Below are 23,368 nucleotides of genomic sequence, written 5' to 3'. Positions count from 1 at the left end.
AAATTACAACTCATTTTAATACATGCACATATGAACCTCACACACTACAGATGTCTGCTTGCTTAATGTAAAATCAACACTGGTAGAAATAGACTAGTTAAAATATTTAGTATTTTTGGAAAAATTTAAAGTACTTTTATAAACTTTAAGAAGATTCATAATATACAAAAGAGGCTGTCGTAACTCTTATTTGTAGTTCCATGTTAAAAAGCGGGTCCCAAGTTTCTCATTTGGCTTCCACTGATAGAAATTAAATGTATTTTTTATTGTGAAGTATTCTTATCTCCTTGATTCACTTGGTTTCATACAAAAGAATGTTTTATTTAGGCAGCACAGTTCCTAGGGAATCTTTATTAAATTTGTTCACCAGGTAATTCTATACAAAAAACAAAAACCAGTAGGGCCACTAACAGATTGTAAACCATACATACAGGGTCCAGGTAGAAAATACTTTACTTTCATTCCCAAAATAGTGAATGGAGTGTGAACCCTTTTCTGTTAACAATAACATTTTTATCTTCTTTGTTTAACTTAGTACTTAATTATTATTGGTCTTGGTTTTCTCTCTAATGTTTGCTTTGTTTGTTTGTTTTGACACAGAGTCTCACTATACAGTGCTGTCTGGCCTGTAGCTCACTATGTAGACCAGGCTGGCCCTTAACTCACAGAGGTCAATCTGCTTCTCTTTCTTCAGTACAAGGACTAAAAGCATGTACAACCATACCTGACACACTCTCATTTTGTTATTTTAATTTTAATTATTTTCATAAGTGAGTCTGGGTGCAGTTTTGAACAAGTGTGTGTAAGTTCCTACAGAAAGCAGAAGATTTTGGATCACCCTGAATCTAGAGTTACCAAAGGTTGTTAGCATCTACCATGGGTGCTGGGAACATACTTAAGTGCTCTGGAAGCACAGCAAGTGTTCTTAATTAATAACCCGTCTCTGCAGCTGCCCAGCTCCTTGGTATCTAATTTACATTACTGCACCTCTCTTGATTCCCAGAAGTGCTTTCCAAAAGTAGAGCCCTTTCTCAGAGCAGAAGTTCAATGTCCTCTGACAGATTTCTTAAGCATCTTAATGCTCAAAGCATCAATGTCACTTGAGACAAGTCACCAGCAATGATAGACATTTTCTGAGGACACATTCCAGAAGAAAGACTAGCCCCCTTCAAAGCAAATTTGAAATGGAGATGTTATTTTGACTGGAGGGGTTCTTGACCCGCATAATGCACATAATGGGGTGTGACTGGGGTACAAGTGTCCTTACATTTGCCTCTGCTCTGTAGTTGTCAATGAGCTCAAGGCTTTTCTTGAATATTCTTAAAATGCTCGTGGCTTTTAAAAATTCATTATTGACCTTTTCTGAAACTGGAATTTAAAAAAAGGTTATCTATAAACAGGAGATCACAACTGCAAAATTTGCAAGTTAATCAAATTAAAATTCAACACATGAGATTTAATTAGGTCTTATCAATATAACTCAGCAGTTTGAAATGTTAACACATTAAAGCCATTCTAGGTATAAAAAAAAAATAGAAGCCTGGCTACATTAAAATCAAATTCAATGTGAAACCTATAACATATAATTCTTCATTCCCTCAAACTAAGGCAACATGAGAAAAATTATTTCCATGGCCAAGGGGAAAGGAGATGAATCAGCTTTCTTGTTCCTGTGATGTGATCACCAGAGGCACCTGCTAGTTTCTGTAGCCTTGATTTATACTAGGCAATCAGCATTCCCTATGCTGTATATCTGGCGAATTTTGGGTCCATACTGAGACCATTAGAGGCTAGAATCCACAAGGATTCAAACCTTTGTCCCAGGCTCCTTGCCTTTGCTCTGGACAGCTGATCACTTATATTTTGCAATTCATAAATCTTTCCTATTGAGATCAAAGTGCAAGTCACTGATGCAAAATAGCAGCCCTTCAAAGGGACTAAAACTCTTCTAAAACCTAAATCTCCGGATACATGTCCCAGTGTTCACCTATGGAATGTAAAGGTCCCTGAACTGGCAAGAATTGTTTTCTTAGGCAAAGAACAAAATTTATTACGTGGGCTTCCAGTGCAAGATAATTTATCAAAGGGATGAAAACTAATGTGCTATTTCTCTTTATTTGATTTTAAAGCAGGATAATAGAGGTAAATAGTTGGGTTCTTTGACACACACACACACACACACACACACACACACAATCTGAGAGTGAATTGAACAACTAAGATATTTCTTCTATTGATACATGCAAATCCTCCTATGCTTCCTTGAATGATCCAGCTTTTTAACGTTAAGTCATTTGGTTGGGAATCGACTAGAAGCACCATCATTTTTATCACAGTGCAGCAATACATAAAAGTAAAGGATAAAATCCTACACCATTTGGGAAGAGGTTTCTTAATATAGAATTGTGTTCTTTTTAGATAAATTTGGGCTAGGAGCATGTCTCCTTGTGTTCATGGAGATAGGAAAGCCCAGCTTCATTCCAGCGCCAAATCCCTGGTGTTGGGACCTGGACTATGGAAGTGTAGAGAAAGCTGGGTGGTCACTAAACACACATACATTTATTGTCTCTCTGACTTCTACTATGGCTGTGACAAACTCCTTCAGTTTCCTGACTTAATTATCCCACAAAGCTGGGACTGTAACTTACAATAGTGAGCTAAATGAAACCTATCCCCCTCTCAGTTGCTTTTTGTCAGATATTGTATAACAACAAAAGAAGTGAAACTGGGACAGAAAATGATACCAGGAGTGGAGTTCAGAACTACATGGGCACTAACCCATTGATATGAGGCATGCAAGAGTTAAGAGAGTTACCTAAAGTTACACAACTTTGAGAAGCTCATGTTTAAAAATCAGTTCTGTATATCCTCAAAGGAATAAATTCTATCATTATGGTCAAGAGCCAGAGAGTTGTTGCTGGCCTACTCAAACTACAGTAACATGCGAAGGAAGCAGTTTTAAGATGTCATGTCAGGAGCTGGAGAGATGAGTCATTTCTTCAGAGGCCCTATGTTCGATTTCCAGCACCCACGTGGCCATTCACAGCCATCTATAACTCCATTCTCAAGGCAACCTTCTCTGGTATCCACAGGAGTCATGCATGCATATGGTACATAGACATGCACAAAAACAAAACACACATGTACATCTATTTTCTAAAATTGAAGATGGTATGTCCAAGACTATACAGAAACATACCATGTACGTATTAGGAGATTGCAATACCCACTCCTATTCCTCTTCCCACTCTCCCTAAAGTTGTTACAGACAGAAGGCTGGTGAGATTGTTTAGTGATCAGTAACACTCATATCACAACCATAAAGACTTGTGTCCACCTCTCCAGCATCAATGTAAAAAGCCAACCATGATGACATAATGCCCCAAACCTCAGTACTTGGGCAGGGTCAGTGGACAAAAATAGAAGGATCACTAAGTCTTGCTGCCATCAACCTATCAGAGGTAGTGATTTGGAAGAAACAAGAAAAATGTAGCAACCTCCAGGTTCAGTAATAGACACGATATCAAAGGAATAAAGTAGCAACTAAAAACAGGATATGTAATGTCTTCCTTTGACATATGCAATGTCTATAGGTGACAGTATACATATACACATATAACCATGCCTACCAACAACTATGCAAATACTATATGAAAGTAGTACAAAGGGCCATATAGGAGAAATAAGATCCTCTAATTATTACATTGGAGAGCTATGTTGGAAGAAGACTCAAAAGCAGTTTAACCTACTTTTATGTTAACTTGCCATTTTCAGAAAGGAACATGTTTCTGGATTAAAAAAAAAAAAAAGGCCATTTTCAGGAAAGACTGCTAGGAATACCTAACACCTCTGTCAAACACAAATTTGGCTTCCTTCATGCTTCTGAGCAGCTTGTCAAACACTAGTGGTCCAAAGTTCAACCTTAGCCATTTGATATGTCCTCTTATTCCCAATTTAGTAGTTGTAATTCTATGTCTCTGCTGGAGGTTGACATAAGAAGTAAATCTGTTGGCCGTAAATTAATTCAGAGCATGGGATAGACCTCCAAGACAAATTAGCAAGTGCCAAAAAGACAACCTGGTTCTTACTCTCTTGGACCCTGATCGTATTTCATTCTGAAAGTAGGCACCAAAGTAAAGAAATGATGATCAAGAAGAATCATCCAAATTTTGTTTCAATCCATGATCACTGACTTGATGTCTAACATAAAAATAATGTGTGGAAGAGAAATATATGCAGAGTCTAAATGTGAATATTTCAGGCCATCTTCACAAGATGGCGTTCTCAAAGCAAAAAAAAAGGGCTTATACGTGTCTTATTCTTTGAGGGCACAAATCAGTGGAACCAGGGCAGGAGTCAGTCAATAAAATTAACTTGTAATTGATTAATGTTTGGATGAATTACTCAAACTTGTCCTTTGTCATTGACATAAAAATGCTGGTTTTACTTAATTTTAAAGATGAGTTGGCTTGATTAATTAGTTTGGTGGTATGCCAACAGACGCAAAAGATTCTTGCTTAATGACCTTCTCGATTTTGAATGTTTTAGGCAAGATTGAACAATCTGTGGGGATTTTTCAATGGACGTTCTATGTCCTTTTATATGCTTTGATGTCACTATTTATGGTCAGAAGGGACCTTCTGTGCCAAACAAGGACAATGATCTAAGCTGATGTTATTGAACATTTACTACCACATGGCTAGTGTTGTTCTAATATTCTTTAAATATCAAGTAATCCTCAAAATAATACTGTCAGGAAAGTCTGTAGTTCACATTTGACAGGCAATATTTCTGAAAGTTAGAGAATTCAAGCAACACGCAACTCTCAGAGTAGTACTAACATTTGCTTTCATAGATCAAAGCCAGATTTGTGTGAAATCCGAGCCACGCTGCTTTCTGTTCCTCTGATCAGTTAGGACTTGTGTGTGCTAAACAGCAGTTTACCAGTGAGCAATGCCCTCAGCCCTTGGTTTATTGGCATGGAGTCTCATCATCTGCCTGCAGTACTTTCTACTTTTGAACCCAGAGTCCTCTCTTCCTACAAAACTCTAGATTAAAATTGTGAGCCAATTTATCATTGTGTATACACATATAATGTTATGCCTTTAGTGTGTGAATTTTTATCTTTGTTTATATGAGTCTACATCTATATATTCTCAGTCATTTGACTTTGCAACAAATATATCAAGGTCTAAAGTATATTAGATAAACTTGGTTTTAGGTGAAATCATTTTGAACACCACACTCCCTTTTTGTCCTTTCTACTTTCAACTTGTTTTCTACATTTCTTTCACAATTTCTATGACAGCAAGAGCTTCCTGGTATATCTAAAACCTACATACATCCTGAACAACTCTTTTTCTTTCAACCTATAATGATATATATATATTTATGGTTGAGTAAGATCCCATTACATACATGTTTACATTTTATTTATCCATTCATCTCTTGAGAGACACTTGGACTGATGTCGTAGCTTGGCTTTTGTGAAGAGTGCCTTAATAAGAATGCATATGAAAGTGTCTCTGTGGCTGTTGACCTAAGAGTCTTTAGGAGTAAATACTTCAGGTTTGGTATAATAGGTTATACGATGGTTTTGTTCTTTGTTTTCTGGGACCCTCTGTCATTTCCATAGTGGCTGTACTGATTTATATCCCTCTAAGCAGTGTATAAACATTCTTTTCCCCCACATTCTTGCCAGAATTTGTTATTATTTATTTTTTTGCTAACAGTAGTATTGACTGTTATGAGGTAGAATTTTATTATGGTTTAAATTTCCATTTATTTTTGGCTTGGAACCTTTTACAATTCTATGTTCACTAGCCATTCCTATCCTGATAATTGTCTATGATTATTGTGTTTTCTTAAGTAAAAATTGAAAGATAATTAGAATGTAAGAATTACAGTTACACTGAAATTTGAATGACTTTACTCTGTAAAAATAAACTTTAAAAGGGAATCTCATCACTCACTAGATGTGTGAAGTATTCACAAATATACTGCAGGAAATACAGCCAATCTTGTTGACTCATCCCTGGGATATTCCTTATAGCACTTGTGCTATGAACCAGGTTACTGGGTGTTAATCTGTTTGACAGAGCTGTTATATTTTGTTCCTTGTCTCATGCCTTAAACTTAAAAATCATATACATTTAATGTAATTTCTTTCTATAACTTAGCAAAATACTTGGCCCTGGTAACAAGTAGGCATTAGAGAGAAACAAAATTTTTCTCTATCCAATACACTTGAGTCAACATGGTATTTACTATGAAATCTACCCAACTCTATGGAGCCATTGTCAAACCAGTAACAATGTAGAATTCTATTTCTCCATTTGCTGTTACCTCTTGTGTTATTTCTGAGCTTGGCAAATTTACTCAGCTTAATGGTGGGTGAGACGTAAAAGTTATTCATTTAGACGACCCCTGCCTATCAAATTCCTACCCTCAAGCCGAGTGAAATCTGCTACACATGTTAGAGTATGTAGTGGTTAGATGTAGCTTCTATACCCAATGGATAGAGAATGGGGAATATTAAAAGAAATTGGGAACAGTGGTTGTTGCTACCACCATGAATAATGTGCATTGAAGCAGACCACCAAAATAATAGCACAGACCTCTGAGCCAAGGATATCTGAACTCCCAGCACTTATTGGTTCAGAAATTTCCTCCAGCCATTTTTGTGATATTTCCCTGGGCAGTTATCCAAAGTTGTGAATGAGCACATACCCGCGCACTCTGCCCAGCAATGAGCTGGTCGTCTTCGGTCTGAACACTTGTCCGACTCCGCACATCATAATCTTCTTGCTCAAAGTCAGAATCATCTTCTAGCTCTTCTGGAGTCTAAATTACAACATAAAAGGAGAAAATTAGTTGACCCACACATTTCATTGCAAAGTCTAAACAGCTCCAAAGAAAGAGTTTACAGAATCTTACATGTAGTATGGCTATCTTTATTGGTATCATCTTCAAATTATAAGAACCATACTGCCACAATTTACCTACTTTGGATACATTTTGTTTATTTCCTCTGACAAATACAGCAAATCTAAGTTTGACTCTTAACATGAGATGACTGTTAAGACAAGCAAGAGTATACTTGGGGAAAATCCATGTCTTTGTTAAGATAAAAATTAGTGATCTTCAACAGATTTTATACTATGGCTGTCTCTAATATCATTTTTCTCTATTCTAGTTCTTCTTTTCTAAATAAGGAACATGGTCAGTGATCTTGAGGCCAAGGAATAGACCCCATGAAATACTGGATTTTATCACTAAGGCATGAGATATAAAAAGATGATATTTAATACCACATTCAACCCTTCTTGAGGATACACCACTGTGTGGCCTGCAGCATGCCAAATGACATTTCTGAGGATTGGTTACCCTGTCTAAAAATTGGTCCTTTTCATTGTGGCCATAGTATGTTTGTGGGTGTATGCAGGCATGTGTGTTTGTTTGTTTGTTTGTGTATATTTATGCAGTAAAAATCAATGCTACCTAAACATTATCAAATTATCTAGGGATCATTAATCTACTTTGGGTAATAATTATTTAAGGACTTAAAATTTATTTATTCCACAATGAAAAAATACTACAGGTCTCATTATATAGCTTTAATTGTCTTGGAAGTCACTATTTAGACCAGGTTGGATTTGAAGAAAGATCTGCCTTTGCTTACCAAGTGCTATGATTAAAAATATGTGCCAGTAAACCCAGCTTCAACAATAAGTTTTAACATGAAAGCTGTCAATTATGTTACAACATTGAAAACTAAATAATTCTTTCATAGTGTTGATTCAGATTATACCAACAGAGTAAAGTGACAATTATTTCTTATCTATAACCAAGAAAGATCAAATAGAAAAAATTTCAGTAAAACATTCAATGTTTTTGATTAAATAACAGAACCAAAATTTGGATCAAAACAACTGAGTATGTTTGGTCCCCAACCACAAAGGTCTTTGGTTTTAGCCATTTGTTTGTTCACGTTATAAACCTGAATAATAAATCGCAGGAAGGGAATAAAGGTAGATTAAGAACACGGTAAATCATTAAAGTCTGTGTTGGAGACAGATAAGAATGAATCTATAAGCCAGCCCATTAAAACCCCTTCCTTATGGGTCAATAACATGTATCAAGAGTTTGCCATATAGTTTCTCTAGTTCCTCACAAACACAAAGAAGTTTCCTAACACTCCTTTTGGGTGGATAGTGGCTGATTTTTGTTTGCTTTGTTTTTCATTTTAAACTATTTTTGCAGATAGGAGATTGAAAAATAAGTACTCAGATGACAGCAGATGCTGGTGAGGATATGGAGAATAAAGGAATACTCCTCCATTGTTGGTGGGATTGCAACTGGTAAAAACACTCTGGAAATCAGTCTAGACTTTCCTCAGTAAATTGGACATAGTACTACCTGAGGACCCATCTATACCACTCCTCAGCATTTTCCCCAAAAGATACTCCAACATATAACAAGGATATATGCTCCACTATGTCCATAGGAGCCTTATTTATAATAGTCAGAAGCTAGAAAGAACCCAGATGTCCCTCAACAGAGGAATGGATACAGAAAATGTGTTACATTGACACAATAGAGTACTGCTTAGTTACTAAAAACAATGAGTTCATGAAATTTGCAGGCAAATGGATGGAACTAGAAAATATAATCTTGAGTGATGTCACCCAGTCACAAAAGAACACACATGGTATATACTCACTGATAAGTTCATATTAGGCAAAAAGCTTGGATACCCATGATACAACTTATAGATCATAAGAAGCTCAAGAAGAAGGAAGACCAAATGTAGATGCTTCAATCCTTCTTAGAACGGGGATCAAAATACTTGCAGGAGGTAGAGGATGTGAGGAATTTGTGAGGAAGAGGAGGGAGAGGGGAGGGGGAAAGGGGGCAGGATCAGGTAGGGGATGAGATGAGGGTGATATACAAAGGGTCAGGAAATTGAACAGAGGTGTGTAGCAATGGGGGATTGGGAACTGGGGGTAGCTACCAGAAAGTCCAGATTCCAGGAAAGGAAGAGGCTTCCAGAACCAACAGGGATGAAATCATTTGAAATACCCAACAAAGGGGAGGGAGAACCTGTAGAGGCAGTACCCAGAGGTTAGGCAAGGCTCCCAGTGGAGGGATGGGGTCACCCACTCATCTCCAAAATTTTTAACACAGAATTGCTTCTGTCTAAAAAAAAATATGGGGACAAAGAGTGGTGCTGAGACTGAAGGAAAGGCCATCCAGAGACTGCCTCACCTGGGGATCCATACTATATGCAGACACCAAATCCAGACACTGTTGCTGATGCCAAGAAGTGCTTGATGACAGGAGCCTGATATAACACTTTCCTGAGAGGCTCTGCCAGTGAGTGACAAATACAGATGAGGATGCTTGCAGCCAACCATTGGACTGAGCATAGGAACCCAAACAAAGGAGTTAAGCAAGGACTGGAGGAGTTTACAGGGTTTGCAACCCCATAGGAAAAACAGCAATATCAACCAACCAGAACCCCAAAGCTCCCAGGGACTAAACCACCAACCAAAAAGGACCCGTGGCTCCAGCTGCATATGTAGCAGAGGATGGCCTTATTGGTGTCAATAGGAGAGGCGGTCCTGTGACGGCTCAATGACCCAGTGTAGTGGAATGCTAGGGCAATGAGGTAGGAATGGGTGGGTGCGTGGGGGAGCACCCTCATAGAAGCAGGGGGAGGAGGACTGGGATAGGGGTTTGTGGAAGTGAAAATGGGAAAAGGAATAATTTGAAATGTAAATAAATACAATATCAAATAAAAAAGAAAAAAGGAAGTACTAAATTTTCTTGACACGTTCTAAATAGGCAGTCTGTAACATGGACTCGAGACTATCACTGCAAACTCTAAGATGTCCCCTTCAGAAGGAGATGTGACTTGAGCATATGATGAAAGGGCATTGGTGGGAAGTCTCTGCTCAGCTGTCCTCTGTGAAGTATCTCTTGGTTTATAGCCGGAACTCATCTGTCCTTCAATAGAAATTCCCAGGAGTCTCTTTCAATAGAGATACAATGTAGCAATAATGATGATGCTGTTACCTGTTTCCCCATTTTTTGGGTGCTGATTTCCTTGGCCTCCTTAGTCTAATTTACCAGCTGAAGTTACTAATGTAGCTGTAAGATTGGTCAGGTCATAAAACAGGGTCTATCATGTCAGTATTGCATTCCACCAGCTAATTTTCTATGTTTGAGGTAGAAAATTTTGGTTTCCTTCACTCTGGCCCATCAACCTTATTAACCTTCACTCGGTTAGCTATGGATGCTGTTTCATTTCATAGCACTTTAAAAGAATGGGAGAAAGAGGTTCTCAGCATTCTGCTGATTAGAATGGGGGCAGGTGAGAGAAGTAGAACCCAGTTTAAATAACTGCTTACTGTGGACAGGCAATATGATCACTTCTTATTCTGGGATGTACTGTAAAACAATTGCAGCAAGTTGGTAAATTCTGAGTACAGATGAGATGACAAGATTACTAGGACATTCATCACTACTTCTTAAATGGCAAAGAAAAGTAAAACAGAACACCTCTCTCAGGAGAGAAATGCCACATACACCAGGGCCTGAAGGATTGTGTCCAAACACTGCAGTGATTTGCATATTTATAAAGCTGGTGAGCGAATGGCAAGCCACACCTGGAAGAGAAGGCCAATGGCAATGACTCTGAGATTTATGAAAATGACTATAGCCAAAATGAGAAACAAAATAAGAGAGAGAGAGAGAGAGAGAGAGAGAGAGAGAGAGAGAGAGAGAGAGAGAGATTAAAGCAATAATTGTCTGAAGTACTGCAGAGATTGCTATGTTGATAAAAGTTCTAATCATGCAGGAGTGAGTTTTCAATGCTGGCATTTTCATATCCATAGTGTTAGAGGCTCACCTCACAGAAGGAAATCCATACCTAGTTGAGGCCCTAGGTGAAGCCTCCTGTTATTTCATTAAAAGGTCAAGTCATCAAGCAGGCTTTTTTCAATATTCATGTTCATATCCATAGACATGTGATGCTCTCAACCTCAGCCACAGAAGGTTATTTTTGCAGTGTTGGGGTTTAATCCAGAGATGTAAAACTGGTCACACTCCTGAGAATACATGACTCTGAATACTAAGCTTCAGGTGAGCCATCTATACTAACTTTCCCCTCTGAAGCTTCAGGAAACTTTGAAGAAGAGTGGGTTGGATGAATGGAGGAGCTGGAGGATGGTGGAAAGTGCTGTGAAAGGACATGGCATGGCTGTTGCCCACAGGAACTCACAGCTGCTGTCGCTGCCTATACAAGATGTGCAGAAAATCTGGTGTTTAAGGGACAGGGGTTCTCAAGGCCTACCAATAGTGGAGGAGGTACTGGCAGTTGATAGTTGCTGAAGGAAAGGGAACCACTCACTTTTCTTTGGAAAGGTCACAAATGATGGGTAGTCCATGCCCCCAACAGATGAATACACATGCAAATATGGTCAGCTCTAATCATAATCAGAAATGATGATAAATGATGATGATCATGATGATCATGATGATGATAATGATGATAGAGGACATAAAGTTTGGAGGGATGTATGTTGGAAAGACCTGGAGTTTAGGAGTTGGAGTGAAGTAGTGGTGGTATATCTTATTGATAGCTCTTTGTGTGTATAAGTCTTCAAAAAGTACATTAAAATGTTACCTTTTAAAACCTGGGTTTAGTTATATAAATCTATAACCCAAAGACATGGGAGGTAGAGGCTGGAGAATTTTTAGGGCTGCCTAGTCACCCAGTCTAGCCAAAATTGCAAGCTTTTGGTTCAATGAAACACTTTAAAAAAATAATAATGTAAAGAACATTAAAGTAGACAGCTGAGATTAAACTGTGGTCAACAGACATGCTTTCCCTTATACACACACACACAGACACACACACAGACACACACACAGACACACACACACACACACACACACACATATATATATATATATATATAAAACAGACATATATATAACACATATGTATATACACACACACACACATGCACCTGGGCCTTCATCAAGAAGGCCAAGGTGTTCTGGCTTTGTATTCCACTACTAGCTATGAATCTCTGGAAAGTGACTCCATTTTGTTGCTTTGATGTCTCCTAGGTCATAAAATAAATACTATAAATTGCCATTTTTCCTGCTTGGCTCATAGGATTTCTAAACACAGATTGTAAATGAAAATGTTTTGCAAACTACAAAAAAAATGAACAAATACATAAATGATAGTGATAATTAGTGTGCTTAATAAAACATAACACCTAATGACAATAATAACAATAATAGCAGCTATCTATCATCACTTACCCCACAATGTGGGACGACCAGTCAACTGCAGAATTTAATTTGTATAATATAATGAAATATACTCAATCCCTATTTTATAGCTGTATGAAGTGTCTCAGAGACTTACACTGCTTGAGAAGAGATTCTTAATGAGAAATTAATAATCCAGATTAAGTCGAATATTGTCTTTTTTATTAATTGACATATGAAGACATATACCATTTTAGGTAGCACCATTCCCTAAGTAGAAGGCTCTGAACATAATAAGACAAGAGAAAGTTAGCAGAATAAGCAAGTCAGCTTACTTCTTTCTCTTATTTACTTATTTCTCTTGACTAATGACTTCATGCATGACTAGTTACTGCTTAAGTCCCTGCCTTGACTTCCCTTCACTAATGAACTGTAACATGGAATTGTGAGCCACTTAACACGTTCTCTCCTAAATTGTCTCTTGTCCCAATATTTTATCATAGCCACATAAATGAAACTAGTGTATACTGCAAGAAAAGTATCTTCAGTATCCCCATTACCAACTAGCAGAAAGAAATTGAAGAACCCATGATCTTCATGATCACAAACACCACAGGCAAATGGATAAATGTGAAATATTTTTGTGTCTCTTGAACAAGATCAAAACCATATAGCTTTCACTTATAAATAGTTCTGTGAAGACGCGGTCTTCTAGCTGTTCTTTTTTCTGCTGGACAATGACCTCCTCAAACTAAAGAATACATGGTAAACTGTAGATGATCTAGAAGTGGTCCCAAAGGAATAAGTTGTGTATTATTAGATGAAGTTTCAAGAGCATGTGTATTTCACTGAATAGAAACTAGAGATTTGAGAATCAAACTTCAATTATACAACTTGTTATTTTGAGGGAAGACTTTTCAGTAGGACCAAAATACCACCTTGGGCACAGTCCCAGTTTCCTGGATCTACCACTATTTATCTATTGGGTTGTGAATATATGTATCTTTTGTAAAATACTTTTGATCTTCCAAAATCTTATTTCTATGCCTGTAAGTAACATTACAGAGGCCAACAGTCTCATCAGTTCTCTAGAGACATACCAGATGTCAGTTGAAAAGCTCTGGTGCTTATCACTGACCATAGCTTTTACGACAGAAGCCAAATGCGTAGCTACTAAAACAAAATGAGATGTGAATGGGTTTAGAATTGTTTTATTTGTACATATAAGAAAAAATATATTAAGGAGCACTTTTTAAAAACATTTCAAATGCATATGAGAGTTTCATTGAAAGAAGAAATGGAAAATACAATTTAACTGGCTAATTTGTGTGAATTATAAGAAATAATTACCCAATGTATAATATTAAAGTGGATTATGAACAAAAAAAATAACTAAAATTAGAAATCTAAAGTCAATGTCAGCAAACCAAAACACCAACAAACCATCAACAACAGAAACTTTCCCAAGTTGGGACTAATTGGCCATGGGTTACCATGAAAGCTTCCTACGTAATCTTTCCACTGAGTCCTGAGACTCTTTCTCTGTATCCTCGTTCTGACCAGCATTGTCAGAGAGGTCCAATTTAGATCTGAGAGAGACAGTATCAAGTTTTTGTTCAGAACTCTCCAAAGCCTCCCATTTCTTCTGTGTGCTTTTTCATTTTCCACAACTTCCCAAATGGACCAATTACAAAGCTTTGCCTCTGTAAAAATCAGGCCCTGCTGCAAGTATGTTCTGGTTCAGTCTGACATTGTCTGTATAAAATCAGTTCTTGCTGTGAGCTCAATCTCCCATAACCTGTATCTGTTTCTTTCATAGTACTATATTTGAAATTGAATATATCTGTTTATTCTCAGTACACATAAGAAAGAAAATTTGGTTTATCTCTGTATTTGGGGATAGATCTAACAGTACGGGACATCTTATAAAGATTCCTTAAAAAGAATATAGTAAATTATTTCTCATTAATGGTATTAGGTAAACAAAACCAGGATCTACACAGAACTATGATTAACTGGCACGAAGTAAAACAAGATATATGAGCAGCTTTCTACCTTTTGTTTGCTAGTTATGAGAAAGATTTTGATTCAAAGGGCTGAAAATTTAATATTGTTGGAATTAGCAAATTCCACATTATTAACAAGAAGAAACCTCAGAAGAGCATAAAGATGAAAAGTAAAATTTGGGGGAGAGTTGTTAAATACTAGGTCTATGAGAGTTTTTTTTAACTTTAGCCATGACAATGTTTCTTCCATTTGCAGAGAATATAATTAGCTGATGACCCCAAATTACAGCTAGACTACAAATTTTATTCTTCACTGCTTCATAGCAACCTCATGATCTCCTTAATGTTTTCATAATGCCTCTAGTCTGAAGAATAATGAAATAAAAAAATCTCTTAACAGTTTTGTTGATTAAGCCATTTAGGTCAATAACTAACTAACCTATTTGTATCACCCAACTAGCGTTATAATATTTATTTAAATATTAGAATGAAATGGACCTCACTAAAAATGACATTTTATCATATCATACATACTCAGCTTTATAAGCAAATCACATCATCCACATATATGTACTAATCTAACGGTTAAATCATGAACTACCCCAGCTAATAGTTCATGTACATGCTAAGAAATACTTCCATATTGCCCTCAAAACCTTAAATGTCTAATAATGCTCCAAAACTCTTTGATAACCAGTACAGGAGACCCACCATAAACTACAGACCTTGATCAAGCCTCAGTCCCAGGCCCTACTATTTCCTTGACAAGCTGTTGAAATCACCATAGAGAAATAATCAAAGGAAGAGGTGCATTATAAACATTTTGTATAAAGATGCTGTGTAAGACAACTAAATATTTGATGTAAATGTCTCAACACCAACATACTATCAAACCCATTATACTAAATTTCTATACTAAATCCTAACTTCATCTTAACCTCCAAAAGTAAATAAAAGATATCATTTGTTTGTTTGTTTGTTTGTTTGTTTTGAAACAGGGTTTCTCCTTGTAGTTCTAGATGTTCCGAAAATCTCACTCTGTAAACTAGTCTGGCCTTGAACACACAGAAATCTACCTGCCTCTGCCTCTTTAGTGCTGGGATTAAAGGTGTAAGCCATTTTATCCAGTAAATAAAAAGAATCTTTTAAGTGTGGTTTAATCCTCGTTATCTGCAAATTCCATATTTATGAATCTTTCTCCTCACCAGAACTTATTTGTAATACTATCTCAAAAATCAATAATTTGTAATTATTCCCAGATACTAATGTACATGTCTCTACCTGAGTTCAAACATGACAGGGTTCTTTTTGAACACTCATACTATGAACAAATCTTCTTTCTATGGACTAATTAGTGCCATTTTATGTGGTTTGGGCTAATGATTTCTCTGTTTAAAATGGCAAGGAAAAGCAGTGCTGAAAGCTTGGTAAACACTGGCAATAGTAGTGGTTAATTGAATGTTCCTAACTCCTGTAGTTTGTAACGTGCCTCACAGAGAGAAAACCCACATCAGATAAGTTGTTTTCCGATGTGAGTCTGTGCTCCAGTCCATGAATTTGACTCTAATACATCTGTGATATTTTAAAGCATTGTGCCTTTAGAAACTTTATAATTACTTTTAAATTTTTAATCACTTTAAAATTAATTTTAGAGGTAAATTTAAAAGATTTTAAATATAATATATACTTGTATATATTGTATAGGTATTTAAAAATATACATATAAATAATGTTCATAATCCTAGCCATTCATTTTCTTCCAAAGCATTGATTCAGTCCGAATGAACTACTTATTCAGGGTGCATACTTAAACATAAGTACTCTGGGTGAGCAGATTGATGTCTGATGGTCTTCTGGTTTGCATGTTTATTTTTCAAATATCCTGTGAAGATAGTAAGAAGACTTCTACACATCTGCCCATCATAGAGGATAGATTTTATTAGAGGAGCAAATGGACAATAGGTTCATTAAATAAGGGGAAATATCTGTTCCACAACAGATGTGTGGCCTTGAATAGTAAGGTTGCAACCTGGGTCACACAAACTTAGTATAATCTGGGGCTGCATGAACTAGCCTGGAGCTCACAGACACCAACACTTCCATTAAATATGTATTGATTGCTGAGAGGTAAGGTGATGGAGAATTTGATCCATCATGGTCCTGACAGGTAAGATGATGGAGAATTTGATCCATCATGGTCCTTCCTACAGTTATGACTTTTTAAATGACTGTAAATGAGATTTCTTTCTTTTTCTTTCTTTTTTTGTTTGTAAAATATAATCAGCACTTTGGGAAGAAGTTACACAGACATGTCAGCTCTCAGGAAAAGTCACCTTCCCAATCATTCTTTTCTTTTTTTTTTTTTTTTTTTTTTTTTTTTTTTTGCATTTATGTATTTATTTGTTCATGTATAAATAAGCAAGAATAATAATAAAGAGAGGTTTATGGGAAAGGGGGATGTAAATTCAATGCACATATATGAAATTTTAAAAATAAGTTTGAAACAAAAACAACTATTTTCACAAGTAAAATGAACAATAAGCCTAACATCTATTATTAAGCATTTGATGGTATAATTATTAAAAGAATAAAGATGAGAACAAGGTCATTCTTAAAGGGATTTACCAAATATTGCAAAATAGCCTTTTAGTCAAAGGCTCAAATTAATCTTCCCACTTATTCATTCAAAAAACAGTTACTGAATGCCTTCTTAGACACAGGCTCAATTTCTTAACATGGTTTATACTTACAGAGATGGAGAGTTATTCATAAAATCACACTTTAAAAATTACTTGCAATGAGTTTTGACTGTACAAAAAAAGGCTGAAGCCTGGATATCTGTAACTAACCTAAATCCTCCTAAAAGTTCTTTTTTTTTTTTTTTTTTTTTTTTTTTTTTTTTTATTGGATGATTTATTTACATTTCCTATGTTGTCCCCTTACCCCATCCCCCACCACCCCCTCGGAACCTCCAATCCCCTCGCCCCTCCTCCTTCTTCTCTGTGGATGTAACCTCTATCTACACCCCCCCCACTCCCACCTCCCCACCCTCAAAATTCCCACCCCCTGGGGCATCCAGCCTTCATGAGGTCAAGGTTCTCTTCTTCCACCTATGCCCAGCAGGGCCCTCCACTTTTACATATTCAGCTGAAGCACTGGATCCCCCCCTAAGTGCTCCCAGGCTGGTGGTTTAGACCCTGGGAGCTGTGGTTGGTTGGTATTGTTGCTCTCCTCATGGTGCCACAAACCCTTTCAGCTCCTTCAGTCTTCACTCTAACTCCTCCATTGAGAACCCCATGATCAGTTCAATGGCTAGTTGTGAGCATCTGCCTCTGAATATGTCTGACTCTTGAAGGCCTCTGAGGAGATATCCATATCAGGCTCTTATCAGCATGCACTTCCTGTCTTCCACATCAGCATCTACCTTTGGTGATTGCACATGGGATAGATACTCAGGTGGGGTGGTCTTGAGACGGCCCCTCCTTCAGTTTCTGTCCCTCACTTTGTCTCCATATTTGCTCCCTTGAGTATTTTGTTGCTCCTTCTAAGAAGGACCGAATCACCCTCACTTGGTCTTCCTTCTTTATGGGCTTCATGTGGCCTGTGAGTTGCATCTTGGGCATTTCAAGGTTCTAGGCTAATATCCAATAATCAGTGAGTGAATACCATGTGTCTTCTTTTGTGATTGGCTTACCTCACTCAGGATGATAATTTCTAGTTCCATCCATTTACCTAGGAACCTCTCGAATTCATTGTTTTTAATAGCTGAGTAATACTCCATTGTGTAAATATACCACATTTTTTGAATCCATTCCTCAGTTGAAGGACATCTGGGTTCTTTCCAGCTCCTGGCTATTATAAATAAGGCTGCTATGAACATAGTTGAGCATATGTCCTTGTTATATGTTCGAGCATCTTCTGGGTATATGCCTAGGAGTGGTATAGCTGGATCCTCGGGTAATGCTATGTCCAATTTTCTGAGGAACCGCCAGACTGATTTCCAAAGTGGTTGCACCATCTTGCAGTCCCACCAACAATGGAGGAGTGTTCCTCTTTCTCCACACCCTCGCCAGCATCTACTATCACCTGAGTTTTTAATCTTAGCCATTCTGACTGGTGTGAGATGGAATCTCAGGGTTGTTTTGATTTGCATTTCCCTGACGACTAAGGATGCTGAACATTTCTTTAGATGCTTCTCGGCCATTCGAGTTTCTTCCGTTGAAAATTCTTTGTTAAGCTCTATACCCCATTTTTTAATAGGGTAATTTGGTTGTCTGGAGTCTAATTTCTTGAGTTCTTTGTATATATTGGATATTAGCCCTCTATCAGATGAAGGATTGGTAAAGATCTTTTCCCAATTTGTTGGTTGTCGTTTTGTCCTATTGACAGTGTCCTTTGCCTTACAGAAACTTTGCAATTTTATGAAGTCCCATTTGTCAATTCTCGATCTTAGAGCATATGCCATTGGAGTTCTGTTCAGGAACTTTTCCCCTGTGCCCAAGTATTCGAGGCTTTTCCCCACCTTCTCTTCTATTAGTTTCAGTGTATCTGGTTTTATGTGGAGGTCCTTTATCCACATAGACTTGAGCTTTGTACAAGGGGATAAGAATGGATCAATTTTCATTCTTCTACATGTTGTCTTCCAGTTGAACCAGCACCATTTGTTGAAAATGCTGTCCTTTTTCCACTGGACAGTTTTAGCTCCTTTGTCAAAGATCAAGTGACCATAGGAGTGTGGGTTCATTTCTGGGTCTTCAATTCTATTCCATTGATCTTCCTGCCTGTCTCTGTACCAATACCAGGTAGTTTTTATCACTATTGCTCTGTAGTACAGCTTGAGGTCAGGGATGGTAATTCCTCCAGAAGTTCTTTTATTGTTGAGAATAGTTTTCGCTATCCTGGGTTTTTTGTTATTCCATATGAATTTGAGAATTTCCTTTTCTAACTCTGTGAAGAATTGAGTTGGGATTTTAATGGGGATTGCATTGAATCTGTAGATTGCTTTTGGCAAGATGGCCATTTTTATTATATTAATCCTGCCAATCCATGAGCATGGGAGATCTTTCCATCTTCTGAGATCTTCTTCAATTTCTTTCTTCAGAGACTTGAAGTTCTTGTCATACAGGTCTTTCACTTGCTTGGTTAGATTCACACCAAGGTATTTTATATTATTTGCAACTATTGTGAAGGGTGTCATTTCCCTAATTTCTTTTTCAGTCTGTTTATCTTTCATGTAGAGGAAGGCTACTGATTTGTTTGAGTTGATTTTATAACCAGCCACTTTGCTGAAGTTGTTTATCAGGTTTAGGAGTTCTCTGGTGGAAGTTTGGGGGTCACTTAAGTATACTATCATATCATCTGCAAATAGCGATATTTTGACTTCTTCCTTTCCTATTTGTATCCCTTTGACTTCTTTTTGCTGTCTAATTGCTCTGGCTAAGACTTCCAGTACTATATTGAATAGGTAGGGGGAGAGTGGGCAACCTTGTCTAGTCCCTGATCTTAGTGGGATTGCTTCAAGTTTCTCTCCATTTAGCTTGATGTTGGCTACTGGTTTGCTGTAAATTGCTTTTACTATGTTTAGGTAGGGGCCTTGAATTCCTGATCTTTCCAAGACTTTTATCATGAAGGGATGTTGAATTTTGTCAAATGCTTTCTCAGCATCTAGTGAGATGATCATGTGGTTTTTTTCTTTAAGTTTGTTTATATAGTGGATTACATTGATGGATTTCCGAATATTGAACCATCCCTGCATTCCTGGGATAAAACCTACTTGATCATGATGGATGATTGTTTTGATGTGGTCTTGGATTCGGTTTGCTAGAATTTTATTGAGTATTTTTGCATCGATGTTCATAAGGGAGATTGGTCTGAAGTTCTCTTTCTTTGTCGGGTCCTTGTGGGGTTTGGGTATGAGTGTAATTGTAGCTTCATAGAACGAATTGGGTAGTGTTCCTTCTGTTTCTATTTTGTGGAATAGTTTGAAGAGAATTGGTATTAGGTCTTCCTTGAAGGTCTGATAGAATTCAGCACTAAAACCATCTGGTCCTGGGCTTTTTTTAGTGGGGAGGCTTTTGATGACTGCTGCTATTTCCTGAGGGGTTATGGGACTATTTAGATGGTTTATCTGCTCCTGGTTTAACTTCGGTACCTGGTATCTGTCTAGGAAATTGTCCATTTCATCCAGGTTTTCCAGTTTTGTTGAGTATAGGCCTTTGTAGTAGGATCTGATGATTTTTTGAATTTCTTCAGTTTCTGTTGTTATGTCTCCCTTTTCAGTTCTGATTTTATTAATTTGGATACTGTCTCTGTGCCCTCTGGTTAATCTGGCTAAGGGTTTATCTATCTTGTTGATTTTCTCAAAGAACCAACTCCTGGTTTTATTGATATTTTGTATTGTTCTTTCTGTTTCTATTTGGTTGATTTCAGCCCTGAGTTTGATTATTTCCTGCCTTCTACTCCTCCTGGGTGTATTTGCTTCTTTTTGTTCTAGAGCTTTTAGTTGTGCAGTCAACTTGTTAGTGTGTGCTCTTTCCAGTTTCTTTTTGTAGGCACTTAGAGCTATGAGCTTTCCTCTTAGCACTGCCTTCATGGAGTCCCACAAGTTTTGGTATGATGTGTCCTCATTTTCATTGAATTCTAAAAAGTCTTTTATTTCTTTCTTTATTTCTTCCTTGACCAAGTCATCATTGAGTAGAGAGTTGTTCAGTTTCCATGTGTACGTGGGTTTTCCATTGTTTTTGTCATTATTAAAGACCAATCTTAGTCCGTGGTGATCTGATAAGATGCAAGGGATTATTTCAATCTTTTTGTATCTGTAGAGGCTTGTTTTGTGACCAATTATATGGTCTATTTTGGAGAAGGTACCATGAGGTGCTGAGAAAAAGGTATATTCTTTTGTTTTAGGATGAAATGTTCTATAGATGTCTGTTAAGTCCATTTGGTTCATAACTTCTGTTAATTTCAAAGTGTCTCTGTTTAGTTTCTGTTTCCATGATCTGTCCATTGCTGACAATGGGGTGTTGAAATCCCCCACTATTATTGTGTGAGGTGTAATGTGTGTTTTGAGCTTTAGTAAAGTTTCTTTTATGTATGTAGGTGCCCTTGCATTTGGAGCATAGATGTTCAGAATTGAGAGTTCACCTTGGTAGATTTTTCCTTTGATGAGTATGAAGTGTCCTTCCTTATCTTTTTTGATTAATTTTGGATGAAAGTCGATTTTATTTGATATTAGAATGGCTACTCCAGCTTGTTTCTTGGGACCATTGGCTTGAAAAATTGTTTTCCACCCTTTTATTCTGAGGTAGTGTCTGTCTTTGTCACTGAGGTGCGTTTCTTGTATGCAGCAAAATTCTGGGTCTTGTTTGTGTATCCAGCCTGATAGTCTGCGTCTTTTTATTGGGGAATTGAGACCATTGATGTTAAGAGATATTAAGGAAAAATGATTGTTGCTTCCTGTTATTTTTTTTATTAGAGGTAAAGTTATGTTTGTATCTTTTTTGGGGGTTGTTGGAAGATTACTTACTTGCTTTTCCTAGGTTGTAGTTTCCCTCCTTGTGTTGGCATTTTCCATCAATTATCCTTTGAAGTGCTGGGTTTGTGGGAAGATATTGTGCAAATTTGGTTTTGTCATGGAATATCTTGGTTTCACCATCTATAGTGATTGAGAGTTTTGCTGGGTATAGTAATCTGGGCTGGCAATTGTGTTCTCTTAGTGTCTGTATGATGTCAGTCCAGGCTCTTCTGGCTTTTATAGTCTCTGGTGAGAAGTCTGGTGTAATTCTTATAGGTCTGCCTTTATATGTTACTTGACCTTTTTCCCTTACTACTTTTAGTATTTTTTCTTTGTTTTGTGCATCTGATGTTTTGATTATTATGTGACGGGAGGTATTTCTTTTCTGGTCTAGTCTATTTGGTGTTCTGTAGGCTTCTTGTATGTTTATGGGCATCTTGTTCTTTAGGTTAGGGAAGTTTTCCTCAATAATTTTGTTGAAGATATTTACTGGCCCTTTAAGTTGAGAATCTTCATTCTCATCTATACCTATTATCCTTAGGTTTGGTCTTCTCATTGTGTCCTGGATTTCCTGGATGTTTTGAGTTAGGAGTTTTTTGCGTTTTGCATTTTCTTTGACAACTGTGTCAATATTTTCCACCGTATCTTCTGCATTTGAGATTCTCTCTTCTATCTCTTGTATTCGGTTGGTGATGCTTGCGTCTGTGACTCCTGATCTCTTTCTTAGGTTTTCTATCTCCATGGTTGTCTCCCTTTGAACTTTCTTTATTGTTTCTATTTCTAGTTTCAGGTCCTGAATGTTTTTGTTTAATTCCTTCTTTGTGTTTTCTTCCATTTCTTTAAGGGATTTCTGTGATTCCTCTTTAAGGGCTTCTATCTGTTTACTTGTACTCTCCTGTATTTCTTTAAGGGAGTTACTTAATTCCTTCTTATAATCCTCTATCATCATCATGAGAAGTGATTTTAATTCTGAATCCTGCTTTTCAGGTGTGATGGGGTGTTCAGGGCTTGCTATATTGGGAGAATTGGGCACTGATGATGCCAAGAAACTTTGGTTTCCGTTGCTTATGTTCTTGCGCTTGCCTTTCGCCATCTGGTTAACTCTAGTGGTACCTGCCCTCACTGTGTAAAACTGGAGTCTGTATTTCCAGTTATCTTGCTTATTGCAGAGCTCCTCAGAGTCCAGAGGTCTCTGTGGTCTTATGCTCCTAATCTCCTGGGTGGAATAACTCCTGGGACTCAGGCCACCTCTTGGATCTGGAAATCCTTCTGCTCTGAGTGCAGTGGGTCCTCGATGACTCAGGATTCAGTTTCAGCTGCTCTGAGTGCAGTGGCTCCAGCTGCTCTGAGTGCAGTGGCTCCTGGATGACTCGGGATTCAGTTTCTCAACAGGACAGGAGCAGACCGACTCTGTGTCACCTGCTCTGAGTGCAGTGGCTCCTGGATGACTCAGGATTCAGTTTCTCCACAGGACAGGAGCAGACCAACTCTGTGTCTGATCCAGCCCAGAGGACCAGGCAGGGGCAGAAGGGAAGTGGAATTCCGGAGGGGCGGGGTTTGG

General features: G+C 37.5%; 1 protein-coding gene across 8 annotated transcripts in view; it reads right to left on the bottom strand.

Annotated features, from left to right (window-relative positions):
* Positions 1-23,368, bottom strand: part of Ctnna2 (catenin alpha 2) — a 1,083,974-nt gene that overhangs the window by 53,291 nt on the left and 1,007,315 nt on the right. For all 8 annotated transcript variants that reach the window (XM_028762290.1, XM_028762294.1, XM_028762295.1 and 5 more), the window contains one exon: positions 6,730-6,843. In XM_028762290.1, the coding sequence (XP_028618123.1) occupies positions 6,730-6,843 (114 nt within the window). The remainder of the gene's footprint in view (positions 1-6,729; positions 6,844-23,368) is intronic.

The sequence above is a fragment of the Grammomys surdaster genome, unplaced genomic scaffold, assembly GCF_004785775.1.
Source record: "Grammomys surdaster isolate TR1022 unplaced genomic scaffold, NIH_TR_1.0 133, whole genome shotgun sequence".
Classification (NCBI taxonomy): domain Eukaryota; kingdom Metazoa; phylum Chordata; class Mammalia; order Rodentia; family Muridae; genus Grammomys; species Grammomys surdaster.
This window is presented reverse-complemented; position numbering and strand designations above follow the sequence as displayed.